Source organism: Xenopus tropicalis, chromosome 6, assembly GCF_000004195.4.
Source record: "Xenopus tropicalis strain Nigerian chromosome 6, UCB_Xtro_10.0, whole genome shotgun sequence".
Classification (NCBI taxonomy): domain Eukaryota; kingdom Metazoa; phylum Chordata; class Amphibia; order Anura; family Pipidae; genus Xenopus; species Xenopus tropicalis.
This window is the reverse complement of record NC_030682.2, coordinates 53,718,364-53,733,677: the sequence shown is the minus strand read 5'-3', so window position 1 is coordinate 53,733,677 and position 15,314 is coordinate 53,718,364. Positions and strand designations below refer to the sequence as shown.

The following is a 15,314-nucleotide window of genomic DNA, read 5'->3' as shown; positions in this document are numbered from 1 at the left end:
GCTGCTGTTGCCCCAAAAATATGACTAAAGAAAAATGCCATCTCTGGGACGTCTGGTCTTGGGGGTGGCACTGTACTGGTATCCCTTTAACAATAAAGATTCTAATTGTGCTGTTACTGTATCAATCCATGCCATCCATTGAAGCAAAATTAGTGTTGGTAAAGGTAGCTATTTTAGATGTGGATCTAAATGTAAATTGTGAGGCTATAGGGAAACTGAAAGCATTTTGCCTTCCACCAGCTGGCAATAGCATAAGGACAGAATAGACACACTTGGCCATTTTACATAAATTATTCCCTTGGAGTCTGCTACCAGGAACTTTCTGTATCAGTGTTCAGTAGCCAGTGGAAATAAGTGTTTACATATTTTCAAGCGATGGCTTTATTTATGTAGCTCTATACTGAAGGGTGAATAAAGATGTAGCCGGGGGGCTACCATTACTCACCTCAGCTGAAAAGCACACACGGCTCATTCAGTGTTTATGTCAGTTCTCACCTCCATCCTAAAAAGCTATACATGTGGTGAAATTAAATAGCATTTTCAAGATACTTTTTCAAAAAATAATTTATTATAAAAAAAAAAGATACACAAAATTAAAATTGTCACTGTCAGTCAACTAACAAGCTATTTTAGTTTCTATTTAGTGCAGTCTTTTCGACTTAATTTAAATACTTAAGGTCACCAAAAAGGTGGTCAATGTAAAATATACATGCAAGGGCACTGCAAGAGCTTGGGCAGCAAATGAACAAAACCAGGAGAAAAACCCCACATCCCTTTTCTGTGTCCCTTTTCTGTGTCCCTAAAAGAAGCAGCATATTTTAATAGATCTCAAATATCCATAACTAAACTTTTTTAAATATCAAAGACTTGATTATTTGGGCATATCAGTTATTCCTGTCCAATACTAGTTAGCTGCGTTTTAGTTTGTATTCTGTGGAAGTTAACAGGGAAGGCACCACTGGCAATAGCAAATCATTTTTTGGTGAGGGAGGATAATATAACACTAAAACACCAAGCAACTAACAACAGATTTGTTGTGGATATTTTACAGCAAAACTGAATAATTAGGTGATTATTTAAAAAAAAAAACCAAAAAAAAAAAAAACCCCCAAACCTTGTACAAAAGTAAAAACACACTGTGTTGAACCTGCATTTTAAAAGGGTCCTTCATAGGTTAGGAAATATGTGTTTTAGCGATAATAAAGATGCAAATGTTACATTCGCTTAGGGCTAGGGATTCTGTCATGATTTTTATGGTTCAAGTTTTATTTCTAAACACTGTTTATATAGCAAATAATTCACTCTACCATTTAAAATTTCATTTCTGAACCAATAAATATATTTTTTTAGCTGTAATATTGGTGTGTAGGCAGCCATCTCAGTATATTGTGCCTGATTCTAAGCTTACAGAAAAAGCCAATGCTACACACGTAACTGAAGGAGTCCCAAGCTGGACTTGGATTTCTTTCTATTGCATGCTATTCTGATATCTACTGCTATCTTGCTGCCCTCCCATTGTTCTGCTGATCAGCTGCTGGGGGGGTGATATCACTCCAATTTGCAGCGCAGCAGTAAAGTGTAACGGACTTTTATCAGAGCACAGGTCACATGGCTGTGGCACCCTGTGTTTTTTAAAAATGGATTTCAAAGCCAGATTCTGCTGGAGAAGCTCTATTCACTGACTGTGTTTCGAAAAATACATGTTTTGCCCATGACAGTATTCCTTTAAGCCTTGATATTCTGTGATATAATCATCAGTGACTTTAAAAATCAATTGTTTTCTTTATCTATTGCCATTCTTAGCTATTTTCAACATATGAGATATGGAACACTGGGAATAATAGCAATCTAAGCTAATGGAATGAGTATAAGACAACTTCCAACATTCTAGAAATAAATTTAATACTTTCAGTTCTGCGCGATTATCTAGATTCATATGGAAATTTTAGTCGGTTTGTACAAAACAAATTGTAAGTGCAAACAGAATAATGAAATCAGTGCAAAAATCAAATACCCCTATTACTATCTATTTACATATATATAATATATATACATTTACAAATATTTGGCACAAGGCTGTAAATTAAAAAATATATTCAATTCTGTAGGTGTTGTATCAAAATATGAGAGCACCGTGGCGCTTCAAGTGCAATCAGTCTAAAACTAGTGACTAACTGCCATAAAAAATAAAACTTAATTTACCTGCACACTAGTTAATCTTGAATTGCAACACAAAGTCGGCATTTAGTAAATGGCAGTGAGGTGTACGGAGGGTTATGCTATAATCCATAGCAACCAATCAGCAGTTTGTAATTGTTTAGTGCAGTAAAAGTAAGGATTTGACTGGTTACTGAACAAAGATAAAATTTACCCTTGCAGCTTCATAACACGCAAGCCTTTAAAAACATTATTGGGTTATTCTTTTAAAAGATCTAGTCAGCTACAGTTTTCATAATAGAAATGTTTTGGTAGGTTACAAATTCTACCAGGATACATTTACTTAAGTGATACCAGTTTTTGCAATATCCTCCTTCACCCAGTACACTGAGAAAACAATACTGCTTTGGCTTTCAAATTATGTTCTATGAATTATGGTCTGTATGTTTGAAACACAAATGTGAGCATAATGATGTACTATTGTGGTCTGTAGTTTTCTCATTCATTTCCATGAATATAAATATGTGGACATAACAGCATACCTCATATCAATGCAGAAAAGGGAAGTAATGCATGAACCTTTCTTTTAGCAGCCTTTCCCTATGCAAAAATACCTCTCTTTCAGAGACAAAAAATGAAACAAAAGAGGAGGGAAAAACAAGATCTGCTAAATAAGAGAGTTATTTAAAAAATTGATAGCACCTATAATTTATTAAATGCAGTTACTTTGGAGTAGCTACATGTACAAATATGTTGGGGTGTTGAGGTGAGAATGGCCCAGTACTTATTATCCTGTAATGATGTCCATTTTACAGGACGTAAGAAGGATCCCTCACCAGACCCCTCATCATCGTCTGTCGCGGGTTCTTGCAAATCCTCGGGGGCAGCCTGAGAATGACTTGGACAGTTCTTGCTGTCTGATACAGTCACTTGTGCTTGTGACCTCTCACCTGAGGTCTCTGAGTGCTGGATGGAAGGCGAGGTAGTAAAGCTCTTGAAAGGAATGTCACCTGTCTCATCTTCTTCATAGTCGGTGAAGCAGTACACATCCTCCTGGTCAAGATCCAAAGTCCTGAAGCCTTTGGTGACCACACCAGGCCTTGGGTCCAGGATACCACCCAGGTTTGGCTGTGCAAGCTGTTGCCAATGATGTAAAGTTGCTGAACCTGCAAAAAGCAAAACAAACAAACAAAAAAAGTCAAACACAATTTTTTGAATGCCTAGTAAATAAATTTTGTGTGTAGAACACAGATAATAGTCAGTCAAGGTAGACTTAGCAAGTTATACACAGTTGCAGCAAAAGAACACAACTAACCATTTGCTGGTGACTTCAATCGACCCCTACTTCTATCCCTAACATTAGATTCGAAACTCCACTCAACAGTGGCAGTTTTTATCTAAAACAGCCGATAAGGATACTTAAAATATCACAAGATTTTAAAAATAAAACAAGCCGTAGAAAAACTTTCATTTTCAAAAATAAACAAATGACTATTTTTTGTTTTATAGCTGGGGACTGCAAATTGGTGTCAGGGGGCAAACCAAATGGCTTTGAAGGGCAGGGCAATGACACCAGGAGGTAGGGTGATGTTGTTTAGGGGTGGGGCTTTGGCATAAGAGCAGATTAATTACGTTACTGGGATTGATGTAATTTGGGGCTCATATTGGCAGTGTTTTGTCCAGGTTTCTAAACAGCTTTGAACTGGGCAGTAAGATAAGAACCAGACAGGTGTCAACTCTAAGGGAAGCAAAAAATATTGGCTATTGTGTTAAATAGGAAGTAAATATGAGTTTTCTTATTTCTTGCACTAAATAGGCCACAACCTGAAACTGAAAATAAAGTCACATTCTATTTCCAAGTCTTACAAGCACAATAAAAACAAACCAGGAGTCCACTGTCAAGCTCTTTGCATAAACATATCTCTCTCTTTGCCCAGCTGAAGTTCTTTGTCATAAAGTACCTGATTATACATTTTTATAAGATTTATATTATATCAATGCCTGCCTTGTATAATATAGTGGGCATGAGTTTTGGTTTTTCCTAGATGGTTTATGTAAGATAAAGCTTATTTATGTCTTTTGCCTTTTGTCAATATATAACCTGTTTGCGCTGGGCTGGAGAGTTAAACAACCCATCTAAATGCACCAGTGTGTGGGAATTCTGCAGTTAAAATGGCACATCTCTACCACCAAATACATGATCTATAAACAGTTTTTTCCAAGAGAAGGTGTTGCTCCTTCTTTACACACAAATAAAGTTATGTTGTACAAGTACCACAAGTTAAAATTACATTCTAGTACTGTACAAATTCTGCTTAACTGATAAGGATAAACACAAGGATGTGCACCTTGAAGTGCTGCAATAGTTGCTGAATCGCAACTCCAAGAACAGAATGTCAGCCTTGTAGGCCAGCAACTGCTGGAAGGATGTAGACAGTAAGCTATTTTAAATGTATTTTGACTTTGAAATGAGAGGATGGCAAGTTTAAAGACATTCAAGAGGAAATCAGAATTATTTTTTTAACTATTAATGGGGTTCTATGAATGCACAATTTATCAGAGTGCTCTTTTCAGCAACTTTGCAATTTATATAAATATTCATTCTCTTTAGTTGATATAATTATTTTTCACAGCAGCTTTGCAACAATGTGCTGGCTGGCCAGCCGGCCAAACAAAAGGGTTAAATGACTGATGCAACACTGTTCTGTCCCTCACAAAGAGCTCTTACGCATGGATGGCAAAGTATCTGAAATGCATTGTGAACAAATCAGTTTACATATATTTTGTTTATGCGTGTCAACAAAGATGTTAAATGCGGTCAGTAGAGCACACTGAGCAATATGATCTACATTTTGGGGGCTTGTATCCTGTTTATAAAAAAAAAAAAAAATCAGAAAGACAGCAGTGAAAGAAAGATTACATGCAGTATAAGAACCCTCGCCTGACTCAGTTTAAGAAGCTTGGTTAATAAATGGCATAAAAGCATTTGTGCTGTTCACAGCCAATGTGTGTGCCACAAATAATCACATTATACCAGAAATACAGTGATGCAATCATTGATCTAGAATAGTTAACTCAGTCCAAATTATGGCATCTGGGTTAAATACACCTGACAAATGAATTGTTTGAGTATAATTCAGAGATCAGCATTGTGTCAGCCTTTCAACCCGCAACTCCTATCGTTGCCCGTGGAGTGGTAAGAGCGATCTATCCATGGGTCCTTAGCCTAAGGGGATTTTCTTAATAGTAAATCTTTTTCTCCTAGGCCTGTACTGTCATTGCAGACATATGGGACTTACTGCAGCCTGGAGAAATATAATTTGTGTTGAATAAATGATTTCTAACCCTCTCACACTGAAACACTTAAGATGGAAACAAATACATTGGCAGATGAAAATGTTAATGAAAGAAAAAGATGGCAACAAAGTGAGAAAAGGTAAATAGTTATGAAAATTTTATTGGAAAGATGATCAGATACAGGAGGAAAATTTTTTTACAAGAACATAAATTTAATGGGAAAAGACAGGAAAAAAGCAAAATAAGATAAGTTTAGTTGCCAGTTTCTACTGATCCAGACTGCTATCACCGTGCCTACCTCACTGGCACCACTACGGACAATAATCCTCTTGGGCCAAAACAGATAATGCCTTCATTGCTTGTCATGTATAAAGGATAAAGGTCATGGCAAATCCATATGTTACATGCATACATATATACCCCAAATCATGTCTTCTGTCTGGATGTACAAACAATAGTTCATATAAAATAGCAAAATATCAGTACTCATAGAATTTAACAAAACAGTTGAGATTTAAACTATGAAAAAGCAGAGTTAAAAAGTTACTGTTAAATTCTATTATTACTGTTAAATTCTATTTAATAGCCTAATCATAGGCTATTAAAAATACATTTTCACTGCAAACTTCCCATTTGTGGTAAATATGGAAAAAGGAATGAATTCATATTTCTAACTATAAAAAAAAACAAAACATTGATTTCCATGGAGGTATATACTTTTATACTATATATGCCACTATAGCAGACCACACCAACCAAGTTCTGGCTCGATATGGATACATTAATATACCGATCTATCAATTTTGCTAATTGCCCTATCCAAAAAGAAACCTGCATTTGGTGCAATTGGCTTTATTTGCTTGGTACTATAACAAACAAAAGGGATGTGAAAAAACTAAATGGTTTCTTTCTGAAAGTGTACCTAGCAGCTACAGTACACAAAGCAATGTCTGTCAGATCAGTAAGTGCTTTTGTCCACTACCCAAAAATCTATCACACATAATAGAATGAAAAAAACAAACAAACAAAAAAAAACAGATATATTAAGGTTCATTAAACATTGAACTACTGTTCTACTGTTTCAGAATATTTCAAACCAACAGCGAGGATTACTATCTCTGAAATAAAAAGAGTATGTATTGTGTAAAGTGCCTGCTTTCTGGTGATGAATTAAAGACCATATAGAGTCACTAAGCAAAACAGATAAGGGCCGAGGCCCCTTGTCACCTTCTAGGGGCTTCACAATCTGAAGTTTCTCTGGCAGGTAGGAGCGGCTACTGTACGACATCCCTGACACTCCTGTGAATTCAGATAGCCTGGAGTGGGTTCCTAGGGACATGATGCTATCTGTGGGTGTAACAGAGCCGCTATGGATCTCTCCTTTCTCTGCTAGGCTCCGCAGCTTCCTCTCCTGATCATCTTCAAAGAACTTTCGCTCCAGGATGTAGTTTTCACGACGCAGAGACAAACGTCGCAGAGCTGTCTCCAGATCGCTGGAACCTGGAGTGCCAGGTGTTCCAGGCTTCTTGTTTTTATCTCCGTTACTGAGGCTGAAAAACAACAGAACAATCATGAACACAATAAATAAACGGAACTGTTCAACAATAATAATCAGTAATGTTAATTCTACATTTAATCTGACTTGAGAGCTTGAAGTCATTTCCACATTTAATTAAGTTAACATTTACTATGTTATAGAATGTTCAATTCTAAGCAACATTTTTGCTGGTCTTCATTGTTTAGATAAGTGCTGAAATTCCAAACTGGAGAGTTGTGGAACAAAAACTGAAAATTTAAAGACCATAAATAAAAAATGAAGACCAACTGCAAATATTCCCAGAATATAGCAGAACACCCCCTTTAACTGCCAACGACATACGTCGTTGCAGGAAAAGGCTTTATCTGCCAATGCCGTGCGCCGTTTGGCAGATAAAGATTCTTTCTGCAAAAGCGGCATGTGTCTCTTCTTCCCCCAGTGCCGCCTCCCACTGACTTCCTGCACATGGAGGAACAGGACTGCAGCACCAAGGACCAGGCAAGCTTCAGGACAGGTAAGGGTGATTTTTTCTGCATTTATACACACTTACACACACAGCACACAATTTAGCAGTTATTTTTTGCACACTTATATACACTTATATACACACTGTCACACAACTTTTACATGTGTACACAAACACTTTTTTTTTCATTTTACCATTTTGTTTTAAGTTTTTTTTCCCTAAAAACTGTTTATTTTGACAGTGTGACTATTGGATCAGATACTCTGACCACTAATTGCACTGTTGTGTGACTTATTTTGTTGTTTCATTGATTTGCACAATGTTTGTGGTTTTATCGCATTTTTTATCCCTGTACTAGTGTTCCTGATCTGTTTTTAGCATAGCTTTGCCATGTGTAACTTTGGTGTAGAAAAATAATACTCTGTGAGGGGGCTCTGTATGCAAAAGCTGAGTTGGTAGGTGAGAAATCCATATGCGCTGTTTTCATTTTGGGGTCAGTATATACCACAGACTTTGGTATATCTATGCATATTGGGCATCAAACTGTCCAGTAGACCTTAGGTGTTCCTATTTGGGGTGATTTGCCTTTATCTGCAAGAAATTGCAAGAAATTGAGAGAGATAAATGCGGCAAATTGCAACATTTTTGTGCAATTTTCTGACATCATACAAATCAGCAAATTTAGGAAAGCTTTGTGGCTTGGTACTTTGGAGTAAAAAGAAATGTTTACCCATTATAGATTTGGGGGAATGTGTACTTTCCAAAAATATATGGCTTTCTGGGGTGAGCGTACTTTTTTGTAGCATTATCCCACATAAAGGATTATCCCACATAAAGGATTTAAATGTGTTGATTTTCTAAAATGACAGATCATATGGGGGTATGTTCCCATTGGGGACCCTACATGCCACATACTTAGGTAAACCTATACACATTGGGCATCAAACTGTTCAGTGGACCCCTGGCGTTCAAATTCAGGGTGTTTTATTTGGTTACTTTATGACCTGTAGGAGATAAGATACTATAGACTGGAAGCTTTGAAGCGATTTTTAAAAAATTTCACAAATTTTGATAAAAACCTATAATTTTAGGCAAACATTGCGACTTGATAGTTTGGAGTAGACAGACAGTTGTGCCTACTCTGAATTCCCCAGAATCTGTTCTTTCCAAAAAATTTATAATTTTCTGGGATAAACTTTGTTAGTGGAATTTTTGGTCTTGAAATCTAAAGTATGCAGCTTTCAGAAGCAGTGCTTTGGAAATTTGGTAGTGAACTGCTGGGAGTTTTTGACCTATACAAGTGAGAAATCTCCAAAAAATTATATATATTTGGTATTGGCACGTTCAGGAGACATGGGACTTTCCAAATCAGTTGTATTTTTGTGCATAAAATAATTTTTGTTCGGGTATTTGTGTTTATATAATGGAAATTATTTTTAGACAGAAAAGCTTAGGTTGTCCTGAAAAAAACAATATATTGTTTTCCTGGGTAAACTAAATGTCCCCCCGAGGAAAGGCCCCTAAAGTGAAACAGTGCAAAATGTTCAAAAACTGTCTGGCAATACAAGTTCCGCTTTGACCAAAACGGCCGGCAGTGAAAGGGTTAAGACAAATGTATTGTATGCTAAAGAAAGTTTAATTGGAAAGGGTCAAAGACATCAAAACACAAAATATGGAGCAGCACTTTAAAAAGAGAAAACCAGTAATTCGGGTGCAAGAATGGGGAAAGAGGTTATGTTTCTCTAATGTGTGTAATTCCTTTTTGTAAAGTAAAATCATCACTATATGTAGCAAACAAACTACAATATTTTGGGGCACATTAAATTGGCACAAAAAAGTCTGAAGAGTAAAATTCACTGTTCTAGGAGTAACAAGGATAAAACCTAAACAACAATAAAGGAAGCAAGAATTAATGGCATATCTACTTGCATTACAATATGTAATTACTTGTATAATAAAGTCAGTATTAACATCATAAAGTGTTTATCTTCCTCTATGCTTTTGTTTTATGTTCTGTGCCTTGACTTTGCTTCATAAACCATATTGTACTGGTAGAGCATGATATATAAACAAAAAGGTCCAGAACACACAGAACTTACAGGGGCATAGTTATCAGTAAATCTAGAGCTTACAACAGTCTGCCTTGTGAATTTCCACCACATTCACTATTTATTTCTATTCACTTTTAAAAAAGGTATTTATCAAAGGGTAAAGTCTTATTTCCACGCACTGAAAAAATGTACTTCAACAGAAATAATTAGAGAGAGTGGTGGAATTGCACCTGGCGATATCTACTCTGTCCCAAATAGTGTAAACAATCTACAACATACAGTTGGAATCAAATGTTGTGGCACCCTTGGCCAAATTAAATTTTAGTTAGATTAAATTCTATTTAACAAAATATGCAACTACTGCAGGAATCCCAATGTGAAAAAACATATTTAAAAATGTTAATACATATTTACATTTTATTTCACAGACTTTGAAACATAGAAACAAAGAAAAAAGCAACTGTGACATGTGAAAAAGTATGGACACCCTAGAAAGTGATTGGTACCATCTCCTTTGGCACATGATTTGTAAACTCCTTTTGTATCCAGCCTATATTCTATCAATTCCTTGCAGCTCATTTCCAATTCAGAGATCTCCTTGGGCAGCCTGGTGTGCACAGCATGCTCAATATCTACCCACAGGGTAGAAAAGGAGCCATTGGGTACAGTGGGGTCCATTTCAAAACCTTCAGATTGCTTTTCTTCAATTAGCTCATAGTGACTTTTAACGTGTGTCTTGTTTGCAACATTTTGTTGTAGGAGCCATCCATTTTTCAACTTTAGCTTCTTGGCTGGCATCCAGAATGAACTGAACAATGTACATGGACAGTGTTGCCTGTGCTGGCAGGGGTGTAACTACAGAGGAAGCAGCCCCTGTAATTGCAGGGGGGCCCAGAAGTGTAGGGAGGACCCAATAAGGCCTTAATTATAGAGCAATTTTAGTATATCTTGATTGAATAGGTCAACTTTAGGGGCCCCCAAAGTGAATTTGCTGTGGAGCCCAGTAACATCTAATTACACCACTGTATGCATGTATTTAAAAATCTGAATTTCAGCTTTTTAAGTGAGCAGGACCCTGATGAAAGTATCTCAGCTTGCTTCATGGCAGTAGTGCCCTGTTCCTGTGTCATTGGCTGCCAACAAAAGCCTTTGGTAACTGTAGCCAATTTGTTAAATATTTACTTCAGTCCACAGCTAAAAGGTTAAGACCACCAGGTAAGGCTTCCTCCTAATTATTCTTCCATGTAGATGATGCTTGTGTAAGCAGCACTACACAGTGCAAAACCACTTCTGTGGCAGCCAAACCTTCCTGCAGGTCCTCTACAGTCATACAAAAGTTTTCTATCTCTTCCAGATCTTGCCTTCACATCCACAGTTCCCTTGAACTGGCATTTCTAGATGATGTTACTGACAGTGGGTATCATGAGTTGGACGTCTTCCCTTGCTCAGTTGCTTAGAGAAGCTCATGGTGTTTGTGTTATAGTGCAAAGTCTGGGTGTCAGATTCATTAAGCTCTGCAACAGGTGACAACTCCTAACGGCTATTTAAGGCCTAACTAGATAAATAGGGCCCGGGACCTTGCAAAATCAAAATGGAAGGGTGGCCAAACTTTTTAACATTCCAAATTGGTCCTCTGTTTTAAAGTTCATAAAATAAAATGTAACTTTGCATTACCATTTGTAAATATGTTGTGTTTTAACATACTCATTCCTGTAGTAGTTGTTAACTATTTTTCACTTACAAATATGTAATTTGGCAAAGGGCTCACAAACTGTATATTATATACATGTTTAGTGTAAGCAAGCTTGTGGGAAGAGCCGTGACAATGTGTTCACCTGGGGTTTGTATGTGGGAACATTAGTGTACTAACACATGAATATTATAGTATAAATAGTGACAGTGAGGAACGTGGTCTTTAATATATATTAAAAGATGCTTGGCTCATTATTTGAACTATTGCCCCCAAACTACACGAAAATAGGTATGGTTTTAAAAAGACAAAGTTATTTACATCATATTACTGTATTTAAATATAAAGAATAACCCAGGAAGACAAAGATGTTATATTGTATTCCACAAAGAAATATGAAAGATATTTAAAAAGAGCAGTATATATGTACAAGAGAAGACACTGACCTATTTTCAGAGGACTCAGTTTCTAAGATAATGCTATTTGTCTTGTTATCAATAACAATGTTGGATACATCCCCGCCATACAGGCTGGAACGTGGTGTGCTCACACAACTAGACATTAAAGAGTTCATTGCTGATGACTGGTTAGATCCTGGGATGTTCATCGGAGAAGGGGCCAGTGATCTCTGTTTGACAACCTGATTTACATTTTTCACTGTTTCGAATACTCGTTTATGGTGATTGCCACTAGAAAAGAGACAAAAGAATGTTATTGTGAGCGAAAAATTACTGCTGCTAATCAGTTTGGTTTTTATTAGGTGAAGGGTTACAGCTTACTAGGACTCCAGTGAAAGCAGTTTGTAACAAACCGATACGTGTAAGATTTTTTAATTTCATTCCGACAGACAAAGTTGATTTGAAAGTCAGTATGGCTAGCACATTATGTACAACATTATGTATCCAGGCAGGCCCGGATTTGTGGCGAGGCCACAAAGGCCCGGGCCTAGGGCGGCACAAACTTAGGGGCGGCATGCCGCAGCACAATTTTTACATTTTACTCCCATACGGAGCAATGGGGACCTCTCTCCACTGCTCTGTATGGAACTTTTACCGTTCGTGAATGCGCAAGCGTGCTTGGCGGTGGGGATTTCAAGTGTTCGCGCATGCGCAGGGGGGGGTAGGGGGGCGAAGAATGGGGGCGGCCTTGGGGCGCCCCCATTAGAAATCCACCACTGTATCCAGGGGCAGCCCTTAGCACTTAAAATAGCAGTTATTATATTTAGAACTATTTTTATGGAGATAGTTTATTTAGACACAGCAGTGTCTTACATATGAGCAGTTTTATGCTATATGATATATTTTTATAGAGACCTGCAATGTTTAGGGGTATAGTTTTCCCTTAACAGTAAGTTTAGGGATATTTTTGTTATGTGGACAATAAAGCAGCTGTCAGCTTCATAATCTTAAAGTACTACTAATTAAGTATGTGCAAAAATTTAATGGAGTGAGTCGACACAGGGGACCTTTATCTTTTGTGATGTCCTTATAAAGGTCCTCTCTCTCTCTCCCTTACGGCCGTGACACACGCGGAGGTTAGTCGTGCCGTGACGCGACTAATCTCCCTGCAATGAATGTAAATGGCCAGTGGGATGGCATACGTGGTGCTGAGATTTGCTGAAGTCGCCAAAGTTTCCTATCAAGGCAACTTTGGCAAATCGTGGTGAAGCGTATGCTGTCCCACCGGCGATTTACCTTCTAGTCAGTGGCATGGCATTGCGGGGAGATTAGTCGCCCTCGACTAATCCCCCCGTGTGTCACGGCCCTTACTCTCAATCAATAACCAGATACCATGCCAATATATACTATTATAAAACCAGTGCATTTTCAGTATGTAGCTAAATATTTGATATCACTGTTCATTACCATAATAAGGGCAACAACAAACTACTGCATTGCGAGGCTAATTTGCACCTTACTGCACAAAACAAATAAAGCAGTGAGCTATGATAAGTTATGCCTTACACACAAGTTACTTTGCCAAAATATTGTTATTATGATTCAAGATATCTGTAAAGCAGCTCTGCTTATTAGAGCTTAATTAAAATAGGAAGCATCCCTACTTCATTTCAGGAGAGTCAGGCTCATCCATTTGCAGTTCTTTCCTCATGGATCCTTCTATCTCAGCTGCTAATGAGTCCTGTAACACAGAAAGAGACCCCATGTATGTTATTGGTGAAGTGTAATCATTTTTTTTTTAACAGAGAAGATAAACATGAAAAAAGAGTTGATGAAATAAAGATAGAGATCTTCATCTTTAATCCCATATAAGAGTATTGGTCATGTGTGCTGTCTATCTAAAACAGGGCCAAAAGTGATAAAATGTATACTGCAGCAATAAAATAATAGTTCTGGTATTCTGTACAAACCAATAACATAGTTATATTATTATGGTTTTATGTGTCACCTTTTCAAAGCAAACATTGGTTGCTATGAATTATGAAACACTGGGCAAGCTTTGTAAATTTTTAATATACAATCTGTGCATGTTTACATTTTTGATCACTTTAAATATGTTTATTAAAACAACACCTTTCCCCAAACAAAAAATAAGATTCCTATGTTATAGACTGCCACACATGGATATTTTTCACTTCTGCAAATACAAGCTACAGTGAAAAGTGAAAAATCCTAATCCTAGAGTAAGACTAATATACATTTATGTGAAGTCTATTCTGTTTAAAATAAGGACAAGCATATCTTGTTGCACAGTTCTGACTGATAATGGGCCACATTTTATAGATATCAATAATTAAAACTATGGGCTTGACAGCTGGGTAACTGGAGGTGTAAATCTACCCTAACTCCTAGATTTCTCTGCATTCATATTTTGAGATCAGCTGTGGTGGAATAGAATTTGATATTAAATAAAGGGGACACAGACACAAAGACTGATGGTTTTGCCATTTCAATTAAAATATAATTACAGTCAGCTTTAGTAGAAAACCATTTATAAACTATTTTTTTCATCTAGTTTCAAAAAAATGTTTCACGTTTACCAAAGGAAAAACCCCCAAAGTGTGATAGCGCCGGGAAATGACATTGGGCATAGTTTTGTTTCTCAGGTTCTTTAGTTCTTCCTGCGCCTCATGAAGCATTTCCATGCACTCTGCGTACTTGTCTTCCAACTCTCGTAGCTGGAGAACACAAAAACAAACAATCAAAAACAGTGTAACAAATGGCACTCATGAAGCTATTAAAACAAAGCTTGGCCAACTCTTGCTCAATTTATGTTTCCCATATAAATCAGTATGCAAGTATACAGTGCATACTGATCAGACAGCTCCCTGTAGGTAAAATAAAATCTTTTGCTCATAAAAAGAAACCTTGGCAACTAACATAAATGCATAATAGTCACTCGCCTCAGCTGTGAGTTGTCGTTGGGCATCCTTAGCTGCTCCCAAATGCTGCACAAGTTCCTCATTTTCAACTGCATACTAAAAAGAGTGTAAAAAGCAATGGTTATTAACAGAAAGTCATTGGTAAACACACCAATGAGGAAAGAAAAGCTCTGAATGAACAAATAATATTTTTACATACTATGCACAAAGGAAGCACATGATGTAGCCTTGTTCACAGGGTAAAGGTGGCCATACACAGGCCGATTGTAATTGGCCAGATATCAATCGGGCAGGTTAAAAGATTAAGTTGGATTGGGGACCGCATCGGCTCGTTGATGCGGCCCCCGAACCGATTGCCCCATTGCCACCATTATAATTCGATCGTTTGAACCCAGAGCCAAGCAATCGAATTAGCCTACATTTTCCCCGATATCGCCCACCTGTAGGTGGGGATATCGGGAGAAGATCCCTTCACGTGTATGGGCACCTTTAGATATTAAGAACTGTTTTACCAGTTCTGAAATACATACGAGTGCAGTCCTACATAGTAATGTAAATTAAACAGGTACTCAGGCTAAAGGAACAGATATTGATTCTGTGCACTGCTGTCTGTTGTGTGTGTCAAGATTAATACCAAAGATGAGTGAAACTAGAAAAGATTTTAAAGGAGAACTATGGCAAGAAATGCTCTGTTTGTCAGTACTAACCTTACTATTCAAGTGGCAAACTACAGCAGCTCTTTAACATTAATGATTCATGCCTCTAGAGTTTTCAAC

General features: G+C 37.2%; 1 protein-coding gene across 9 annotated transcripts in view; it reads right to left on the bottom strand.

Moving 5' to 3' along the window:
- The window catches only part of trak1 (trafficking protein, kinesin binding 1), a 128,850-nt gene that overhangs the window by 9,849 nt on the left and 103,687 nt on the right, over nt 1-15,314 (bottom strand). For 7 of the 9 annotated variants that reach the window (NM_001374742.1, XM_012964248.3, XM_018094525.2 and 4 more), the window contains 6 exon segments: nt 2,994-3,323; nt 6,682-7,004; nt 11,645-11,887; nt 13,261-13,337; nt 14,197-14,334; nt 14,560-14,634. In NM_001374742.1, the coding sequence (NP_001361671.1) occupies nt 2,994-3,323; nt 6,682-7,004; nt 11,645-11,887; nt 13,261-13,337; nt 14,197-14,334; nt 14,560-14,634 (1,186 nt within the window). 9 annotated transcript variants of the gene reach the window in all.